Source organism: Oryzias melastigma, linkage group LG3 (genome assembly GCF_002922805.2).
Source record: "Oryzias melastigma strain HK-1 linkage group LG3, ASM292280v2, whole genome shotgun sequence".
NCBI classification, from domain to species: Eukaryota; Metazoa; Chordata; class Actinopteri; order Beloniformes; family Adrianichthyidae; genus Oryzias; species Oryzias melastigma.
In genome coordinates this window covers 8,286,704-8,309,532 of record NC_050514.1, presented here as the reverse complement: position 1 = coordinate 8,309,532, position 22,829 = coordinate 8,286,704, and the positions used below count along the sequence as shown (strand labels likewise).

The 22,829-nt window shown below is 41.2% G+C and overlaps 1 protein-coding gene across 1 annotated transcript in view; it reads left to right on the top strand.

Moving 5' to 3' along the window:
• Positions 1-1,824: 1,824 nt before the first annotated feature.
• The window catches only part of LOC112160645 (src substrate cortactin), a gene marked incomplete at its 3' end in the record, with an annotated part of 24,115 nt that continues 3,110 nt past the window's right edge, over positions 1,825-22,829 (top strand). The window contains 12 exon segments of the mRNA XM_024295300.2: positions 1,825-1,986; positions 4,314-4,415; positions 4,504-4,577; positions 4,650-4,779; positions 11,671-11,781; positions 13,007-13,061; positions 13,727-13,837; positions 14,106-14,216; positions 14,757-14,867; positions 17,752-17,807; positions 17,879-17,948; positions 18,035-18,264. Of these exon segments, the coding sequence (XP_024151068.1) occupies positions 4,332-4,415; positions 4,504-4,577; positions 4,650-4,779; positions 11,671-11,781; positions 13,007-13,061; positions 13,727-13,837; positions 14,106-14,216; positions 14,757-14,867; positions 17,752-17,807; positions 17,879-17,948; positions 18,035-18,264 (1,143 nt within the window). The 5' untranslated portion in view covers positions 1,825-1,986; positions 4,314-4,331.

The window sequence follows — 22,829 nt, the reverse complement described above, 5'->3', positions numbered from 1 at the left end:
ATGCTTCAAACAGCTAAAAGGGCTTAAATGATAGTGTGGTCTGAAATATACCGACTTACTGTCTGACCAACTGTCTGCATGATGTATTCATGTAATAACACCTGAACATGATATTTGATGTAGAAAAATAAGATCTGAAGTTTATTGAACAGAAGTATAGCAGTATGTAATGTATAACAGGCATGTTTAGGAAAAGTATTAATAATGAAACTGTATAGCTAACAAAAACAGAAGAAAGTCTATGACCCACGGAGATCAGCTGTCAAAGGTTAAAATGATCGTCAGTTAAAGTATGGTGCTCCAGAAAAATTTGTAATTCAATAAACACACAGAAAATTGATACATGCTATAAATAGGATTTTTTAAATGACTACCAGATTTTAAAACTCATCTTAATAATAAACATAATCAAATAAATAAATGTTAAAAGGTTTTTTACCCCCCAAAAGCTGGCATCTATAAATGTGTTTTTATTGCCCAACACAGATTGTTACAACTCATTTTTGGAATCTACTGTATGGGGTCACTTAGAAATGTTCTCATTTTTTAAAAGAAAATTTGATATTTTTTCAATTCAGAGAACTTTCAGCTTATCATAAATACACTCTAAACATTACTGATCTAACATATGAGTAAAAATGACCATTCTAGCTGCAAAGATCTGTTTTTTGGTGCATAAAGGCCCATTTCCTGCAGCTTTTACTCCATTTCTCTGAGTGTTTGCTCATTGTGTCAGAAGGCTAACGGATGATTAGAAAACCTTTGTTCAATCGTGTTAGCCCCGCTGAAAACAGTTTGGTTTTGAAAGTGTTAGAGAAGCTGCCATCCTTAGAGTAGGTTGAATTTCTGGAGTGTCACATTTGTGGGGTTGATAAACGTTTAAAATGGCCAGGAGGGAGACTTTAAATATAGAAGGCTATCACTACATTTTCCATACCCCGTGGACAGCGCTTGATTGGAGTCAGTTTCATCCTACAACAGGACGATGACCCAAAGCTCAGCTCCAGTCTGTGCCAGAACTATTCAGAGAAGAAGCAGCAGCTGGGATTCTATCTGGAATGGAGTGGGCACCGCAGTCACCAGATCTGGATCCATTCAACTGCTGTGGGAGCAGCTTGTCAATAGAACAGTACGATAGACATGCCATCCCAGCTTCTAGAAGAGTGGGGGCCAATTTCTCAACAAATGAATGCAAATGGAGAATTCTTTGACTAAAGCAAAGTTTGAAGAAAGAAAAAACATTATTTAGAATATATATATTCTAACCTTGTCAATGTCTTGACTGTCGTTTCTATTCAAGGTACAACTCATCTGTTAAATAAAAGTGACTTTTCATGGAAAACACAGAATTGTTTGGGTGACTTCAAACTTTTATGTAAATAAAACGGACTTTCAGTCAATTTCAGTAATTGTATTCATTATTTGTTCAGTAAATCTTTTATCATGTTCCCTAAACGTTGCTATGATTTCTTTTCTTAATTTTACACTCTGCCGTTTAATTTGTATGCATCCAGTTTTTATTGCAATGTATTCCTTTTTAAAATAGCTGATTTCACATCAAGCAAAGAATGAAAACGATTTAGAATTTCTGTCTCTACATTTCTCTTAGCAGCCATCACACCTGCATGCATTTCTTGTTTATTATTTGTTTATTTCAAACTGTCAGGTTTTTGTAATTTCTGTTCAAAATAACCTTTTGTGTTTTCAGTCTGTGTAATCATGCTAATGCGTTCAGTTTAGTTTTAGTTACACTATTTTAAATCTTCGTGTTTATGTATTCATTAACCTGGAAAAACACGCCCCGCCTCCCCGTGACGTCATAATTGGCTGGAACGCTGGGAGAGCCGGAAGAGCCGCGCGCAGACAGAGGGAGGACGGGAAGATCCCGGCGCTCAGGTTTCTGTGTTGGAGCGGCGCAGCGAGCGGACACCGTCCACCGGGGATATCCCGCTTGTCAGCCGACTGAAGCTTCGTTCGTGGCAGACGGTGAGTCCGCGGCTCCTCACCGCAGGACGCAGAAATTCCCGCCTGCCGCGCGCGCGCGGGCACGCGCTGCCAGCTAATCATTCCAGAAGACACGTTAGCTTTAGCCTGCTAGCTGAGAGGAAACGGGAGCAGGAAACCAGCCACTCTCGGAGCCTTTCAGACCCTTTCTCCGGCTGTCCGTGTAATGCTGACGGCCATTGACTCACAGCATAAATCTGGATGATGTGACCTTGATTAATAGCAATGTTCTCGACCGAAAAGATGAACAAAACACCCAAAGAGGAGTCTTCTTGTCCCGTATTACAGACTCACTTGCAGGCTGATTCATTGGGGCAAACATGACCCCCCCAAAGAAACGGTGGGGTGACGCTAACTCAGGTGAGGTCAGTGCTGAGGTGAACGATCCGACCAGCAAACACGGAGAAGACCCCCGTCTCCGGGACGGTCTGAACGGGCGGCCGTGACCCTGGTGGGGTGTGGGTTTGAGGGGCCGTGACCCGCAGATGGGTGTGGTGTGGTGGTTGAAGAGCTGTCATAGCAGCCTCGCCAGGTTTCCAGCTTCCTGGTCGTCCGGCGGGCTGACGGCTCTGAGCCACGTCTCCTCTAGAGATTATCTGCAGGTTTTTGACCCTGAAAGACAAGAGTTTACAAATCCTGATTCAGTTTTAGTCGTTAAAGGTTTAACAATCTGTTACAGAAAAGTTCATTGCATTCAATATTGTGTCTGAGCAAAAATCTAAATTACAGCAGATAATACAGCCTACGAACTAATGGCTGATCGAGGCTATCTACATCTCTTGGATGCTTTTATTAGGATAGTTTAGATACCACATTTAAGACTTCCCACCTGTTTTTATTATCACCAAACACAATTGATCACTTTAAATCCTGGTTATGAAAACTTTGCTAATGAACCAAAGGTGGTTTGAATGTGCATTAGATAAAAAGTTCAACCATAACATATTTTGACTGTTTTCAATCTGATTTGCAGATGCTCAGAGGCACTTGGGCTGACTGCATCCACAGTCACATGGAAGCTGCTCTGTGCTGCTTTAACGTCAGTGTTTGTGGTTGAAGTTAGGAGACAGACAGTAGCAGTACATTTTACAAGATTACTTCAGGATCTCAGTATCTAGACACAACAAAACTAGGGATGTAAAAGAGATGAGCTCTTATCAAAAAATCAAACTAGTACTGAAACTGACATCATGGTTAAAAACCACTAATTTTGACCAGATTATGTTGCTAAAACAGCATAAAATCAATACCTGTAACCTTTTTTGTTTTTTCTTCCTGTTGTCTCTATTGTGTTTACCGTATTATCTACGTGTGACACAAACAAAAAGAAGTCCAATCACAAGCTCGCTTCTACCAAGACGTACAATTCCAGTTAGCTGAAGGTGAACCACAGTGAGGAATGTGTGTAGTACTAAACATGTGATAACAATACCTGAATGAATTCATATGAGACACTTTCATTAACAAAACAGTTTAAAGACCCAAAAATACCACCTTGGAATGCTTGATTGAAGCTGTTATGTCAGACATTTTGTTTTTGTTGATTAAAAACATTTTCTCTGTTCTGACATTTTCAGTTATAGTTTTAAAGGTCAAATGAATAATACATATCTAGTATCTATCTAGGTAATGGGCTGCACGGTGGCGCAGTGGTTAGCGCTCTTGCCTCACAGCGAGAAGGCCCCGGTTCAAATCCCAGCTGGGACCTTTCTGTGTGGAGTTTGCATGTTCTCCCCGTGCATGCGTGGGTTTTCACCGGGGACTCCGGCTTCCTCCCACCGTCCAAAAACATGCTTCATAGGTTCATTGGTGACTCTAAATTGCCCCTAGGTGTGAATGTGAGAGTGTATGTGTGTGTGATTGAGGCCCTGCGACAGACTGGCGACCTGTCCAGGGTGAACCCCGCCTTCGCCCATCAGTAGCTGGGATAGGCTCCGGCATCCCGCGACCCCGAAAGGGACAAAGCGGTCAGGAAAATGAATAAATGAATCTGTTTAGGTAACAAAATTGGACTGCATTGTATCGTCTTAAAGTTAGTTGAATTTTTTTATGTATCAATTGGTGGACCATGCATAGATGTGTATCAAATCATGTACAACCTGAGCCAAAACGCATGAAAACTGTTCGGCAACTGCACAGTTCTTGATCAGTCATAACCACCTCAGAGAGTTTAAACAGAACTGGATGGTTCTTCATCTGTCCTTGGAATACTAATGCCTAAAACTACACCTGCCATGTTGTTGAAGCCCATGTTCCCTGACGGGCTCATTCTGAGAGGATGTGCTGAGAATGGGTCATGACTCTTTCAGTGTTCTTGGATCCTGAAGATGTGGAGGGCCACTGTGGGACAGAATGTTCAGGTGAACGTAGAGGATGGAGGGGATGACTGGGAGACCGACCCCGACTTTGAGGTAGCTTCTGTCCATTTTCTCCATCCTTCATCTCAGCCATAAAAACGTTTTGTCATGACCCCCCCCCACGTGTCTGTTCTCCTTCCAGAATGATGTGTCAGAGAAGGAGCAGCGGTGGGGGGCCAAGACGGTGGCCGGCTCAGGACATCAGGAGCACATAGAGTGAGGATGCAGGTCTTACTGGACAGGAACCTGGCTCAGCACATGATGTTTGACTGTGACTTTCTGCTGCAGCATCCACCACCTGCGTGAGACCGTGTCCACAGAGCACACCAGCCTGAAGCAGAAGGAGCTGGACACCATGCCCAAGGCCTCGCACGGGTATGGAGGGAAGTTTGGAGTGCAGCAGGACCGCATGGACAAGGTGAGGAGACGGCTCAGGTGGAACTCGGAAGCTGGAAGAGACGCCTGCTCTGAAGGGAACTCTTGTTTCTACTGATGTGGACGATTGGAAATGTAAACAGAGACAACAAATCTGTTTTCACGAAGAGGCACTGTCACGTTTTGCTTTCAGCTTCATGGATATACCGGTGTGTGTTTCGGTGCTGGATGTTTTCAAAGGTTTAGAAGGTTTGCTTGAGGTCCAACCTAGTCCCAGACACACACAGAGGTCTGCTTTGTTCCTATGCTCTTCTGGAGCCCCTCACTAGATCAGAGGTATCAAACTGTCCTCCATGTTTTCCAACCAACCTGTCGTTGAAGCTCCTTATTGGCTAAACACACCTGATCCAGGTAATCAGCAGCATATAAGGCCGGATCTCTGGAAAACCAGCAGGAGGCCGGCCTTAGAAGCAGTTTGACACAACTAGTTCATTACTATCCCCATGAAGACTGAAAAAAGCTGTCTAACCTAAAGAGGTGAAATCTGAGAGATGCCTCGTGGTCAGCACACAGGACATTTGGACCATCAGTCCAGGCTTTGAGGTTTTCTGCTTCTTTTCCGTGTCTGTCATGAGACCCAAACAGTTGTTTATTTTCTGAAAGATGTTTTCCTCTGTGTTTGTAAGCAATGTTCACTTTGAAATGAGGCTTGTTACAGCGTTCAGTCTCCCTTTTTCTGACCGCCTCAGATTCCGTTCTGCAGAGATGGAGCAAATATTATCCAACTGACTCAGAGCAGCTAGGAACAATGACGATGGCCGCCTCAGAGGAGGTGCAGTTACAGCTGATGGTTTGGTTCCTCTGCAGAGTTGCAGCAGCTGCAATCTTGAAGATGAATGATGCAGACCATTGACTGTATGAGAACTGGACTGAGTGATCCATCCCCACCTACGTTCCAAACAGGAAGTGGCTGCTGTCTTCAACAAGCCAAAATCTAGAGGCTTCTATTGAGAAATGAACAGTTATTATTCAGTCGTGTTATTGGTCAGAATAACCATTCTTGTTCTGATATCTTTTTTAACTTCCTCTTGATAATCCTTTTATTGTTTTCATATTTTTCTGTAGTTCCAACTAATTCAAGTTACAAACTGACCAATCAGACACCTCAAATAAAAGTAGGGCCCCACATCAATACACAAAACATTTGACAGATTTCCATAGACGTATTAATTACTGGACAAAAAAAGGTGTTGACGTCACCCATAGAAAATGCCTTACCCCCAGCCCTCGTGAAATCAGGCAACAGCCGGCACAGTGGTTTTCTGATACTGCTGCCGCCATCTTGAAACCTGTCGACAGTGATTGGTCCGAGTCTGAGTAGCGTTTATAGAGGAACTACTGTCACCAATCATGAGTGAGCTTGTTGAAAGTTCACACCCCTTCCACTGAAAGTGGACTCGGCAGAATCTGTCAATCAAATGTTGGAGGTGGGGCCGGTGGAAACCACATGCTTTTACTGAGGCATCTGATTGGTCAGTTTATAACTTAAATAGATTGTGATAAAGAGAAAATATCTTTGAAAAAAGTACGATTGGAAAGAAGATGTTTAGAAAACTGTATCAGAGCAAGAAGGGTTGTTCTTACAAATATAATTACTGGAAATAATTGTCATTTCTCAATGGAAGTTTATGAGACGTTGACCTTCTTGGAACCAGCAGGTACTTCCTGTTTGAAACATGGGAGGGGATCCCATGGAAACAATGACTCGGACCAATCAATGCTTACTAGTTCTGGGGGATATGGCCAAAAAAATAATCTCTGATTTTTTTCATTTCAAACTCTATTTTTTATTTTAATCGATTTTTTTTTTTTTTCTTTCTTCCCTTTTTTTTTTAACAAAGGTTACAAATGACAGAATATTTTTGACAAAAACTATTTTATTTTAACATGTCTTTTGGAAATTGGCTGGAAGACAAAGTGCAACTCAATACAAACTGTATAAATGTTTGTAGAACATTGCGGCCGGTGTTTTGTGAGGTACCGCAGGGGTCACCAACACGTCGCCCGCGGGCACCAGGTCGCCCGCGAGCTCCACATCAGTCGCCCGCAGGTCTCTTCTAAAAATAGCACAACTCACTTGTGAGCTGCTCGAAAATTTAATTTTATTGTGATGCAATTTTTTTAAATCACACCTGCCTTTATAAAGAGTTAAAAATTAAAACATCTTAAGAATAGATGTTCATTATTTCTGAAGCCAAAAACGGCCTATCCCACTTTTTCTTTTTTTAAATCGTTTTCTCCTTAACGAGATAATCAATAGTCGCATTTCCATTAACTCTGAAATTTCGCAAATTGGATTTTGGATAATAAATTCTCCTAATGGAAATACCACAGTTTCGAAAAAACTGGCATTTTTCGAAAAAAAAAAATTTTTTTTTTGCAAAACTGTAACGGAAACACTTTTTTCAAAATAAACGCGCTTCTCGGTATGAAGTGTCTGATCTGAGCGCTGCACAGCCGGCGCACCGAGAGATCCCACAGCGTCAAAGCGCTTTAGAAATTACGGGTCATACGGAATCGCGCAGCTCCTCCTCCTCCTTTCCTTACTTTTGCAGCTTGGAGCCTGAAGTCTCATGAGCGCGAGCGCCTTGACAGTAACTTGAATTTATGTTGTCGTGTTGTTTTTTCAAATAGAAAAAAGGTCCAGATGCTTATTTGCTGCTTTTTCCTTTAACCGCTGAACAGGCTTCTCTCTCTTCTGAGTCGAGTTGTGCTGCACGCGCGCCCCAGACAGAGCTGTGACGTCACCCAAATCCTCCTTTTAGTGAATGAAATAAAAATAAAAAAATACTTGTTCTCGTTCATCGCCGTGTTTTTAATGACTTATCACGTGAGTTGGTTTGTGCTTTATAATTTATTGGAAACAGTGTAATTTCGAATTTTTTTTTTATTCCTAGAATTTCCATGAAGTTTTGCGCAAATGTGTCATGGAAACGCAGCTAATAACAAAGAATGAGGCGTCCCCTTCTCCCTTTCCCACATGGAGACACCAAGATAATTAGTTATCTTTAATGGAAACACAGCTCACAAAAAAAAACTCGCATTTTTCTAAAAAAAGTTATTGCGCGTAGAGGAGCTGGTTTTGGGGGCGTATTGAAATGGATGGATATTTTTCGTAGAACTGTAATGGAAATTGACTTTTTTCTAATTACATGCGCTTCTGAAGTGTCTGAGCACACCACAGCGGACGCCATGAGAGGTCAACGTCACAGCTGATCGTGCATCTCCTCTGTAAAATCAATAACCAAGATTTCCTCATTACTTCATCTGTAGCCGACCTTCTGCAGTCTGAATACTTGTTCTGGACATCATTTTACATACCACTGAACAGACTTCTGACTTGTATCTGAGACTGTCAGTGGACTCGCTGCGCGAGCCAGCGCGGCACACGCGCACCACACGCGCACCACACTGCTGTGACGTCACTCAAATGCTCCTTTTTAGACGATCAAATAAAAAAAACACATATTGCCGTGTTTATAATGACTTATCGCGTGAGTTGGTTTGTGTTTTATCTAGAGCTGTCAGGCGATTAAAATTTTTAATCGCGATTAATCGCATTGTCCAGAGTTAACTCGCGATTAATTGCCAATTTACATGTGGCCTTTTTTTAAGGAAAAAACTGTGTGGTTCGTGGAATTTAGCATTTCTACATTAATTATGAAAACAAAAATGACAAAATTAATAGTTTTCATCAGAAATACTTTATTTTGTAACATTGTGTTGAGATAAACTTTCTTAACAATAAAAGGCTGTAACATAAAATGCCTAACAAAAGCCCAAGTGAAGGGCATTTTAAATTCAAAACTTCAATCAACGTTCAGTAAAATAAAATAAAAAACATCAAAAATAAAATTTCCATAACACTTTCATGTTCATTTTTTGTCAAGACCAAATCTTTTCCTCCTCTGCTGAACTCCAGTAATAAATGAAATAGAGATTTATCATTTCCAATTAACTTTTGTTTTTTAAAACATTAAAGACTGAGAAAAGCGGGATACACTGTGGATAATTTGACAGTCTGTTACTGCCGCCGCGTTCTCTGGCTGCAGCTCGATGCAGCGACGTGTCCAGCAGAGCTCACATCATGAATATGCCGGCAGACAGACCGCTATGCTGGGGCTGGATCACGCTTAAACCTCCAGAACATTTAAAACGCCCCCCTGTGCGCTTGCTGTTCGAAACGTCGGGGGTCCGCAGCTCTCGGGACGCGGCGCCGGACGCGAGCCGGTACCACCAGACGTGGTACTGGACGCGAACCGGAGCCAGGTTAGAGTGCAGGAGCTCTCCAGGTCCTAGCGCCGGCCGGTTCTAGCTAGCAGCTCGGTGGTTGGAGACCCGCCTGTGATCTAGTGAGAGCAGCCGGTGAGTTAGAGGGCGGGACGCCCGCGTGCGCGGTATGGAAAGGTACATATGAGAAAGTCCGCGATTAATGCGTCAAAAAAATTGTCGCCGTCAAGCACGTGTCAGATTAATGTGTTTTTAACGCGACAAATCTGACAGCCCTAGTTTTATCGCATTATTATGAAACCGTATCATTGTGATACTGTTTTTTCTAAATTCCTAGAATTTGGTTAAAGTTTCATGTGTAATGAAACAGAACCATAGACTGTATATAAAATAACTTTATATATAACTTTAATTTTACTGTCTATGAACAGAACCCAGGGCTGCTGAGTGTTTCTGCATGGTGCGTTCACTGAGCACCGGATATCGGCAGTAAAACGAAGCAGTTTATCAGAGAAAACATAGAACACCGGCACTGATCAGGATATAATCGAGTGATTAAATATTGTCGACGTTTTCTCTGAAAAACTGATTTGTTTTGCTGCGGGTTGTTTAAAAATGACAAAGTTTAGCGGACTGGGTTGGGCCGAGTGGCTGTTCGCTTATGTCCAGAGGTCAGTGAACGCACCGTGTGCAGATTCTTGCCTGCTGTGGGATCTGTCAATCAACCTGTTCGGAGGTTTAAGGAAAATAAAGGGATGGGTGCATTAGACTGAGCTAAAGCGTTTGAGGAGCGTAGATCCACTGATAATAGCTATAATTAATTAATTAATAATTGATTAATAAGTTATAATTTTGTTAAAAACATTTCATTTGGTCATTACCTCAAAATGTGACAAGATCTGTTGAGATTAAGTTCTGAATATCTGTTTCCTAGCTTGTTGTCATTATTGATAATTATGCTAAGAAACCAGTATCTTCACATAGAGAAGGATCATTATTCATTATTAATAGTGTAGAACTAAAGGCAAACTAAGCAAATTTATTATTTCAAACTGGTAGCCCTTCGTATGATTCAGTACCCATGAAGTAGCCCGCAGTTTCAAAAAGGTTGGTGACCCCTGCTCTAACTTAAGCATCCTATGAAGAGCAGTAATACAATCGTTCAGCGGAACACTTGGGAGCAACAGCCTTCAAACTGATGTTGCTGTTTGTGGTTTGATGCTCCCATTTTAAAGTTTCAACCGGTAACCAAAATCTTGTTTTTGACTCATTAAATAAAAAAAATCTAAACATATTTTTTACTGGACAAATTATTGCATTATTTTTCAAAGAAATATACATGCGTGTTATTATAAAAAATATGTTAAATGCAAACAGAGAGGCAGTTGCAACATAAAACCAACCTTTTTTTACCCTAAGTAACTTCTTAAATCTCTAATCAGTCTTTGCTCTCTTCTTGGAACAAGCTTTTTTTCTCTCTCTGCCTCACTAAAGAATCTCCTCTGCTAGCTGCAGCTTTCAAGTCTGCACTTTGGAAGAGCTGTCTCTATGCCGCACTACGGAAGCCCAAGAGGGCAGAGTGCGGGGAAAATAAAACCTTGATTTTCAAAAAATAAATAATCTAAAATATAAGATTCGAATTAATCGATTATATCGCCCAGCCCTACTGCTTACTGATGTCACCTGGTTCCAACATGGTGGCGCCTCGACTGCATTGACTTAATTTAATGAAAGCCGAAAGTAAGTTATTTTGTATGGATGACATCACACTCACTCACTGCAGTCCTTAGATACGGTCAATAGCTGCATTTAAATTACACAAATGAGCAAACCTTAATGAAATTCTTGAAATGTCAAAAACCCCACAATTCTGCTGTTTCACCGTTTCCATTAAATCATAATTACATGAAAAAAAACACAAACCAAATTGCGCGATAAGTCCTTCAAAAATGTGGTAACGGATGTGAACAATAGAAGAGAATGTACTCTGAACAGTGTTTGAGTGATGACGTGTGATTGATTGACAGCAGATACATTCACATTTCTGCCACGGCTCTAGCATTCATGATCATTTATCAAAGGAGATGTCGGCGTTTTATCCAGGCCATGGAGCAGCGAGCTACATGGGAACAGCAATGGATGAAGAGACGTTGGGAAATGGTGGTTGGTGATTTTACAGAGGAGCTGTTGATCCAACATTTCCACGTGACACGCTCAACCTTTGATGAGCTGTGTGATGCTGTGATGCCTTTTGTGCAGTCGTGGAGTCACTGCAGGTCACGTGACCCATTTCATTTAAAAAGTGTTTCCATTGCAGATTTGTGAACTGTCCATTTAGATGCGCCTAAACGCAAAAACATTTTCAATAAATGTGAGTTTTTTTCAAAATTGTTGTTTCCATTAGGCAAAGAGATTGTTGCAAATCTAATTTGCGCAATTTCATAGTCAGTGGAAGCGTTGTCTAAGGTGCAGACGCGCTTTTCTGCTGAGACATGGTTACTTGAAAAATCAGACACCTCAACGACTAATCGGTGAAAAAGCAGTACTCACACTCTGTTCTGCACAAACTGTTGCTTTCTCCACCTTTGATGTCCTACGAGTTTAAATGAGCAGAGAAGTTAATTCAGGTTTCATGTCTCAACAGTCTGCTGTTGGTCATGACTACCAGAGCCAGCTGTCCAAGCACTGCTCCCAGACGGACACTTCCAAAGGATTTGGAGGGAAGTTCGGAGTCCAGGCCGACCGCGTTGACCAGGTATTTCCTCCAACTGCTCACCATGGCTCTGTTCAATGTCACTCCTGGGGGTGATGCACAAACAGTCAAGATATCCAGGAGAAGTTAAAGATCATGACTTGACCAAGTCTGATGAGCTCGTCAAGGATTTTTACAGCTACAGGGTAGTTTTGGGGGAAGTGCACTCTGAACAGTGTTTGAGAGATGACCAGTGGCTCTCAGAATCGCCACTTTGAATAAAACACATTTTAAATCACAGCTCATGAAAAATATGCAAAGGTAGAAGACAGAGGAAAGTTATGGGGTAAGCAATCTGTCAACAAGAAACCTATGCAAAACACAGAGTTGTGCACAAATTAATATTTTGTGCACAACTCTGCAAAAAACATGAACACATTTAGTTTTACGTTTAACATGTCTTTTTTTAATGATTTGTCTTTGCTTGTTTTGCATATGAAATTCCCCTTATTAACTTACTGTCATAAATGCGTCACAGACTGAGGCATCGATGCAGCAAAGTGAGCATGTATGGAAGCGTTTGTGACTTATAATTCAAAATAAGTCAATCTGGGAAATGCTTTTTCATTTTCACAATGTACCTGCATTACCCGTCACTTAAATAAAATGCAAAAGCAATTCTCTGAATGACTTTTTCTTCTTCAACACCGCTCATTCTGTAATTTAATTAAAATGATAAAGAAAATGGCAAATGAAAATAAAAAGTTGCAGGGTGCGCAACAAATCCTTGCTTGAATTTGTGTTAATAGTTGCAATCACAACATTGAGATATCCTGGAGAGTCTGAATAGAAGAAGATTCACTTCCTGCTGTTGCCTGTGTGAGCACTGCTGAGCACACATTCATAAACCCGCGAGTTGGATGTGGTGGAGAGAATACAGGGGTTTTTCAAAATGGAACTTATTTTTAATTGTAGTTTTCTTTATTATCATGAGAAAACGCTCCAAGAACATGTTAAAAACACAGTTTTCATTGGAGTGGATCTTTAAAGAAGAGGTTGTTAAGGTGTTAACTACAAATTAATTTCCAGATATTATCAGCTTCAGAACTTTGTGTGGGTATAAACCCACATTCTTATTCTTCAATGTGGAACATAAAGCACAGCAAGGATGTGTTCACGAGTCGGGGCGGTCATCCACGAGCAGCTCCACAGAGGGATCCTTCCTCCTCCATAAGTGCTGGTTGAACTCTTCAGCCATATTAACTGGTGCTCGCCCTTCTCATTGCAGTCTGCTGTGGGCTTCGAGTATGCTGGAAAAACGGAGAAGCACGCTTCGCAGAAAGGTAATGTTCAAACTTGTTCTTCTGCGTTCTCACACAGATTCCATCCAGGAGAGCAAAACTACATCTCTGCTCAACACATTCCTTTGCTGTTTCGCTGTGTGGGGGGGGGTGTTAAAGGACCCACCGCAGAAACACCTTCAGCTCAGTTTGTTCAGGTGTTGAAAAGGTGTCCACACTGTCGCAGTGTTCATTGCGGCGTGCACCCCACCTGTCCCAAACAGCTCTTCAACTTCACATCTTTTACAGCTCAACCTATAATCGGAAAACTCTTGATGTGGTCATGTGACCATGGCGGCAGTTTTGTGGCGTCTTTGTGCAAATGTTAGGACTACTTTAAAGATAAGATTCTGCTCACAAACATCTGAGCTGCTGTTGATTACCACAGTGTTTCCCAACCCTGGTCCTCGGGGCACACTGTCCTGCATGTTTTCCATGTTGCCCTGCTTATGCACACCTGATTCAGCTCATCATCAGGCTCAGCAGAAGCCTGACAATGACGGCCATCAAAGGCAGGTGTGTTTGAGTAGGGTTGGATTAAAAAAACGCCAGACAGTGTGCCCTGAGGACCAGGGTTGGGAAACACTGGATTACCACACAGAACGTAGCTGAATAAGTTATGATGAAATCGTGTGGTGTGACCGCTGCACCCCCTCCCCTCTGGGCAGACTACTCCACTGGGTTTGGGGGGCGGTACGGAGTGCAGGCGGATCGCGTGGACAAGAGCGCCGTGGGGTTCGAGTACCAGGGTAAAACTGAGAAACACGACTCTCAGAGAGGTTGGTCCCTTTGACTCTGATCACACACGTGCACTCGCACATTAATACTTCTAAATTTGGATACCTAGAATTAAGCAAAAAGATTCAATGACTGTATTTTTGCTCCAATTCTTGTCTATCAAGTTTTTTAACAAGTTCAAGTTCTTTTCAGTCTCTATGTTTTTCTGCAAATAATAAAGTTTATAAAACGGATTTAGTTAACTGTTTCATTGTGGTTTTCTTTGCATGCTGTACTGTGGTCATCCTGCTGCTGTCTGGACTCTTCCAGATTATGCAAAGGGTTTTGGAGGCAAGTTTGGTGTTGAGAGTGACAAGGTGGACAAGAGCGCCGTGGGCTTCGAGTACCAGGGTAAAACCGAGAAGCACGAATCCCAGAAAGGTCAGTGACAGCAAACGGTTTTCTAGAGTTTAAGCAGGCCTGCTCTTTGTAGACTAAAACAGATGTTACTGTCAGGTTTGCCCTCTGCTCAGTGGAATTTCAGCCTTGAGCTTGTTTTCCTGGGTTTCTGTCTGCACACTCACCTGTCCGGACTTGACTAAACTGAGAGCGGCTTGTTGCTCAGCAGTTGTTTGCCTGTTCTGAAGTCTGGACTGGTTTCTTTATGATCCTGGTTTGAAGAGCACCAACACAGAAGAGTTTGCTGTCTGTCAACTTTTCCTTTTTGCTTGAGCTGGTTTGTTTATCAAGATAACCTTAATGCTCTTCCTGAAACACTAAACCACATGTTGTCACTTATCTGCTGCACATTATTCAAATGATGGAGATTTAGTGGAATGATTTTTGAATGTGGTTAACCTGTCGTGCAGGAAGCAGTTTGAGCTGAACGTTTAGTCTAATAACAGATGACAAACAGTCCTGATATCATCATGGTAACAGCCTGGAACGTAAACAGTCCTTTGATGCTGGATTTCCCTGCAGACTATGTGAAGGGCTTTGGAGGCAAGTTTGGTGTGCAGTCGGACAGACAGGACAAGTCTGCGCTGGGCTGGGACCACCAGGAGAAACTTCAGCTGCACGAGTCCCAGAAAGGTACTGAAACCCACCCATCACCTTCCTGTGCATGTTTTGAAAATTAACTGGACTGAGTGACCCCTCCCCTCTGGGTTCCAAACAGGAAGTAGAGAAATAGACGCCTATTACTCATTCTATTAGTTGGAAAAAACATTTTTGCATTGATACTTTTTTATATTAAACATGTTCTTGATAATCGTATTTCTTATTATATTTTTTCTGTAGTAGAACTTATTCAAGTTATAAACTGACCAATCAGATGACTCAGAAAAAGTAGGAGGAGTTTGTTGGCCTCCATGTTTAATAAAAAAGAATATTTGACAGATTTTGTCTAGCCTGCTAGTAAGGTGTGGACTTCCAACAACGTTTTGGTGATTTTAGTTTTGGACTTTTACATTGGTGAGATGTTTATAAAAAGGACCCACAAATACCAACTATTTTAAACAAAAAATAGTTCTAGATCTGCCAGGCCAGAGGTCTAGAGCAGGGGTACCCAACCCTGGGACGCAGTTTATTTTATTTCTAGAAAATACCAGTTTTACGACAACACCGTCATTTTTTTGCTTTATTTATCCTTCACACCTTAAAAGTCAGACGTAGCTGAAGCTAGCGTCCGGTTGTTAGCCTCCACTTTGACGTTAAAGAGAAAATCTTCCTCATAAACTTCACACCAGCCTCAAATGTTTTACAAAGAATGAAGATTCAATCAAATAAAGTTGCTGATTTGTGGAAACTTGTGAAAGGAGCATTTGACAATTTTCCTGCAGCAAGGCTGAATTAGGTAGGCATCTGTTTCAGAAACCATAGCGCAGAAGATGTTCCTTTGTGTTGAAAAAAATTCAGAATAAATGAGGATTTATGTAAAATGATCAAGCTTTTTACCCTGAAAGATAATCGGAGCCTGCATCAAGTGTTAAAATAGCATTCTATAGGAAACAAATCTTCCCGTTTCCTTTATGGGATCTTTTCAAATCATAAACAACTTCTACAAATCAGCAACTTTGTTTCATCTGCAAAAAAAAATAATCTACTGATATTTTTTTAGACTTTTTTTTTAAACAAAATTTCTTGTAGCATTTTATTTTGAAAATAGATTTTCATAAACTGGAAGTTTAAAAAAGCCAACTTCTGCACAGTTTGGACTGGTCCGTGAAAATATTGACCAATTTAAACCGGTCCATGGCCTGAAAAAGGTGGGGGACCTCTGGTCTAGGAAGACCAGGGAGGACGTTTATGGATGCAGTGATGAAGACATGAAGGTAGCTGCTGTTAGAGGATGCAGAAGACGGAGGAAGCTGATTGGCTGTGGTGAACCCTGAAGGGAAAAGACGTTTGATGGCAAAAAAAAACAACAGTTTTGTCTCAGAAGTGACTCAAAAGCGTTCACCATCATGTGAAGGATTTTCACCAACACACAGGAACAGGTTTAAAGTAGAAGAAAGCAGCACGTACAGTGAGCTGCTGGTGATCAGTCATCTTTCAAATGTCGAGAAGAAAATGAGAACTTCACCTGAATGTAGAGCTAAACTTAACCTGTTTCATTTTTAAAACGGCTTCTCCATCTTCAGGGTCCTGTTCAGGTACTTGTTGAGAATGGCTGACCCTATTGACCCTGATGAGATTTCAACATCAACAGTCTGAGAAACTTCTCTGCTGAACTTTGTTCCCACAGCAACTGTCAGGAGGCTGCTCAGAGATTCTGCTGATGCTCAGACAGATTTCCTTCAGGACGGAGCAGCCTTCAATAGTCCTGGTCTTCCTCTGATGTGGTGTTGCTGTGGTCTTCATCAGACCAACAGCTTCCTCCGTTCAGCACTGAAAGAGGAAGAGCTCACTTTCACTTTTGAATGTTGGCTGTTGGTCACATATTCGCTCAAGTGATAAAATAAACACAGATGCTCCACAAACCACAAAGGATTTTAATGAAAGTTGGTTTCAAGATTACTTTTAGCCTGAGGATTAAAGAAATAGATTTTTTTACAAGCAAAATTGTGATTCTGTTGAATAGAAAAAAATCCTCAGAATTACGTTAATGGTGTAAACTAGTGCTGCCGCAAACGATTATTTTAATAGTCGACTAATCACTGATTATTTTTTCCGATTAGTCGACTAATTGGGTCATGTGCAGACAGGATGTAAAGCACACATCTTAACCATCATTAGCTTTAAACTAACTAAAAACTAGATATATAGCATTAGCTGTGATAATGCTAGTGTGAATGCTGTAAGCTGAATTTGGCTAATGCTAATGCTGATAGCTGAAGATGATGAAATTGATAGTTGATAGCTGGAAACGCTGAAGCTGATGGGTGGAAACGCTGAAGCTGATAGCCAGCTAAAATATTAGTTAAATGCCAAATTAGCCTAAAAAACTGGCCCAAGTTTGCCAAAACAGCTAGTATGCAGCTGAAATATTAGCTAAACTCCAAATTGGCCTAAAAAAATTGAAAATTCCTAAAGTATCCAAAATAACTAGCATGCAGCTGAAATATTAGCTAAAATCCAAATTACCATAAAAAACGGAAAAAAAGTCGAAATTAGCCATAACAGCTAGCATGTAGCTGAAATATTAGCTAAACCAAAAAAGCCTAAAAAACCATAATAAATGCCAAAATAGTCCATAAATCTAGCAGAATGCTATTATGACTTTCATCTTTACTACACTCTGACTCCATATAATATAAAGTAATGACTAATAGACTATTAAATTAGTCATCGACTATTTCAATAGTCTATTAGTTGTCGATTAGTCGACTAATCGTGGCAGCCCTTGTGTAAACCATTGAGAGTTGCAGTAGATGAAAGTTAAAAGCTGATGTTGAAGGGTAGGCTGAAGTATGAAGGGTCCAGTGTTTGGAAGTCTTCAGGAAGTCATGTTTTTAAATATTTTTCTATCGAACAGATTACTCCAAGGGGTTTGGAGGTAAATTTGGAGTCCAGAACGACCGCATGGACAAGGTAAGAAGAAGTTGGATGTCTGTGTGTTTGGAGAGAGCTCCGCCTCATCTCTGAATCTCCTTTGAATGAAGAGTGCAGGCACCTTCGACGACGTGGAGAAACCCGCCCCAACTTACCAGAAGACCAAACCTGTGGAAGCTGGTGAGCTCTAGTGTCTGTGTGGAGGCAGAGCTGGCTGCAGCACGTGGACTCACCGGTTCTGGTCTGTGCCCGTTTGTCCCCCCCAGCTGGCAGTAGCACAGGCAGCATCAAGGCTCGCTTCGAGAACATCGCCAAGCAGAAGGAGGAGGAGGACAGGAAGAGAGCAGAGGAGGAGCGCGCGCGCCGACAGGCCAAGGAGAAGCAGGAGCAGGAGGAGGCGCGCCGCAAGGTGGAGACCGCCAAGGCTCCATCTCCTGTGCCTGCAGCCAGTCCAAGTCCCACCCCCAGCCCGACTCCTGCAGAGGCAGCGTTCCAGGTGAGAGCTGAAGGTCTCTGCCCCTTTGATGTTGGAGCTGCTGTCTTCTCATAGAAATTGAGCAGTACTACAAAATACTACATCAGATCTGGCTGAAACTTTGTGGGTGACATAACAAGAAGGGATACTCTAAGTGAGAAGTGAAATGATTGCGTGGAAACTAGGAGTTTTCATTTTATGAGTATTTTAAATTTGTAGTTTTTTTTCGCTTAAATACCCAATTTCAACAGGGCAGTACTACAAAATACCTCATCAGATCAGGCTGAAACTTTGTGGGTAAGAGTACAGGAAAGGATAATATAAGTGAGAAGTGAAATGGTTCTGTGGAAACTAGGAGGTACGCTTTACTCTCACTTTGAAAAGGAGCCTTTCTTGCTGCTACCGTAATGATTGTATTAAAGTCGCACGTCGTATTTGAGAGAGGGCTCACTTGACAGCAGTTTAACGAGAGCGTGCTGGCTTTACACCAGTTAGGATGAAGTCAGAAGGATGTGGCTGAACATTTTAAATCTTTCATTTTGTGGATAAAGTAAACACGGAGGAAAATCCGTATCCAACATTATGGTCGGGTTACTCCAGAACACCAGAGAAGAAGAGACGCCGGCTACTGCAGAGACCTGACAGCAGCGCGGTTAAGCTAGTTTCATATTCGACATTCGTCACACATTCAGCGATGAACGGCGATATTTCTCAAACGCCTTTGCAAAAAAACACCAGACATATTTTACTGACAGATGATAAAACAATCAATGTTTCACATGACTCGTTTTCATTATTCACGATCCACGTAACGAGACCACCGCAAACGCCGCTGCAATGTGAGCGGAGCCGGAGCGCTTTGCCCGAGCTGCTGCTGAAAGTAATGTGGAATGTTGATTGTTTTATTATCTCTCAGGAAAAACATTGTTGGTGTTTTTTAGCAAAGGTGATTGAGAAATATTGCTGTTCATTATTGAATGTGTGACGAATGTCGAATATGAAACTAGCTTAACCGCGCTGCTGACAGCAGTGTCACAAGAGCAGAAAAGATATTTCGTGTGTAATTGCTGCATCTCCTGGTATCAGCTATTCAAAAATTACCTGTATTTAAACCGCAGCTGACTTTGTCAACACATGAAACGGTCTAAAGCTACACCGCGTGATGCATCTCTCATCGCAGCATGTAAACACAAGCACGAGAAGAGATAACGTTACAATTGATCAGCACTGTGTGCTAACTCTGGCAGAAATAGTCAGAAATAAAGAATTATGATGTGAACTTTTAGCACAAATAGGCAGAAATAAAGAATTATGATGTGAACTTTTAGCACAAATAGGCAGAAATAAAGAATTATGATGTGAACTTTTAGCACAAATAGTCATAAATAAAGAATTATGATATGAACTTTTAAGATTGTTCATAGCTTCACCACCTGCCACAACTGAATTGAGAAAGTAGCTAAAAACAGTAGCCAAAATGCTACTATATGTTATGTTTTTTAAGGTCATCCTCCAATCCCTCAATTTTAGCAGCACCAGAATTGTTACGTTGCCTCTTTTAAGACATGACAGCTGGTTTTTCCACATTTATATGTAGTTATAGATCCAAAACAAAAGGAATTGCGCTGTCGGCTCTACAGTTGTAATGTAAATACATGCGAGTTCCGACGTCTACCGGAAGTTTCACCCATAATTCACGCAAAGGCTCATGAGGGCTAGGAATAAGGTCAATAGAGAAATGAGTCTATCGCGATAGACTTTTATTTTGAAGGGTCAGAAATTGACACTCGTCGGTAGCAGGCATTTTCTCCTCTTTGGCGAGTTAAGGTTAAAGGGTTAGTCGCCACATAGCGAGTAAATCTTTGCATCTAATTATGTTTATTAGCTCCCCTTTTTTTATTTTTTTGGATGCCTCCTTTCTTTATCTATACACAAAATAAACGCACTCGAGAGACCACGCCTGCGCGGTCACTTCCGCTAATCTTCTCTGTGTAACGTTTAGTTTCAGCTGATGAAGCCACAGAACATCTGGTGACTTTTAGCGGGAGCCAGTCAGAACTGAAGACAAACCAGCTGGATTTATAGCAGCAACAGAAAGTTTAATAAAACGTGTTGATTTGATGACCGCGATGCAGCATTAGCATGATGCTAATGCTAACGAGCTGCTGCGTGTGTAGCCTTGATGTGTTCACGGACCAGTTTACAGTCGGACAATATTTCACTGCCCGGACTTTTTAAATGCAACAAAATGATTTGGTAGGACATTCATAAAAAATGTGTTTAATAGAATAATAGAATTGAATCCACTGTGTATTAGCAGCAGGTGTTGCACAAAAACTGCAACCTGTGTCAGATGCTGTGATAAACCCCGCCCTTTTCTCAAGCCTGAAAACATCAGAATTTATTTGTAGAATTGATGCTTTGTTTTTAAATAGAAGTGAACAAACTTAGTGGTCTGTTTATGTATGTTCTCTTTTGAAACTTGAGAGCTATTTTCAGTCCATCTGTTATGTTGAAAGTTTGACAGGAAATGCATATTTAAATCTAAACAACATACTGATGATTACATTTCTTTTTTGATCCACAGAGTGTTTAAATTTGACAAAATGTTATTTTGTTTATATTGTCATATATTTCGTTATCGCCTGAAAACTAAAATTATGAGATATAAAAAATTTCACATCACTCAGCCCCAGGTATAAGACAAAAACCTCCTGACTGGAATACTTTAAACATTTTTCTTGTTTCCTGTAAGAAGGGATGTGTTGGTTTTTTTTTTTTTTTTTTTCCAATTTGGCTATTGACATGATCTCTATTTTTCAGTCACAAATGCTTTTAAAGTAGTTCAATATAAGCTGTTAGACATTCAACAATTTAAAGTCCCTCTATGACAATTAAAAAAACAAAACGTTTCCAGCAGTATTTTCATTATGATTATGAAGATTGTAACCAAAGTCCCACAACCTAAATGTCTTGTTTAGTTTGGTGTAAGGATGTCCCGATCAGGTTTTGTGTCGGCCCGATCCAATTCCGAGTCATTGGATTTTGTGGATTTACAGATACCGAGTCCTGATCCGATACTTTACTAAAACATTTAAAACATGAACAAATAAACAGATTTGTGTTGTCCCTTATTTATAGCCGTGCTCTGCAAGCTGTGGTTCCTGTAAATCCGCGGTAGCCCCACCTTAAAGAAACAATAAAAAACACTCAGGCTGTTAATGAGAGCAGGAGAGATGTTATACGAAATATACAGGGTTATGCCATTGTACACACCTCTTAACTTATTTTTTAAGCATTTCTCCGAGGTAGTTGACGCCCATCGGTTCCCTGGAGTACCAAACCTCAGATGCTGGGGTGATGGAGCGCTTCGGGTGCAGATAAAAAGATTTTGCGACTGGAGGACATCTACTTCTTGAAAGCTTTTACTGGGCACAGAGGATCCCTGGGCCTTGCAAACATAAATCCTCTTAGGTTTTGCTTGTGCGGGTCGTTTGGAGTTTTGTGATTTTTAGTTTCCGGATTATGTGACAGGCTGACATATTCAGTGCCTTCCTCGTCTCTGTGGATGGCAAAGGATGCCATGGTCAGCTCACGGCTCCCCTCCCTCCCACGCCGAGCCAAACACAGCTGGATGTCAAACCACACCTTCCTGATGAGGCCGAGGGGCGTGTCGGGAGACAGCGCAGATGATTTTCTCTAGGTCCGACTCAGGAATCCGAGGATGATGGGAGCTGGTGTCTCTTCCACTCTTTCTGTATCGCTTCATTATTGCTTTAAAAACCGCATTGCTGCTCTTGAACACAGTGTCGCTAATTATGTTCATGCCTTTTAAGTGGCGATTAATGCCGGCTCTCAAGCTCCTCAAACTGGCAATGCTGTATTCTCCTCCTTCTTTAGTGGACTGAACAGACGCAAACTGTCATTGAGGATGGTGACAGTGTAGTTTTCAAAGTTGATGTCCATGTTTTTTTGAGCCAGGAAGTCTTTAAAGATATTTACTGCCCATTGTGTGTTTCTTTTTGTGTTTCCCTCGTCCTTGTCATCCTCTAAGCGATTCAATTCTTCTGGTGTCACTTCCTTGTGTCTCATCTCCCCCTTTATATGTTCTCTTCTCTCTTTCTCTTCTGCTAAATCCCAATCTTCAAAATGATCAAATTCACCGAACAAGTTAAAGGAAACGATAAAATCACTCATCTTTTTATGCTGTCCAGCTGTGGTTACAAACAGCGGATTAACGGATCTCAATTTATGTTTTAAGTTTTCTGCTAGCGCAATGATAATCAGCCGGAACTTCTTCTTTAGGTGTGCATTATCCCTCTGCATTATCTCTTTTTAATCCACAGCCAGCAGCCAATCAGAATCAAGTATTCACCCGGAACATGGTATAAATTTCATTAACCTTCTTTTATCATTAAAAACTTAAATAAAACACTTCTGTGAAGTAAACAGAATAAACAAGTAAAAATACAGCAAATATAAACTAGGAAAAAATACTATTTTTTTGTTATATAGGTGATAATTAGTCATGTGATAAAGTTTAGTGACTTTAGCTTTAACATCTTTAGAGCTATTGAACATTTTTG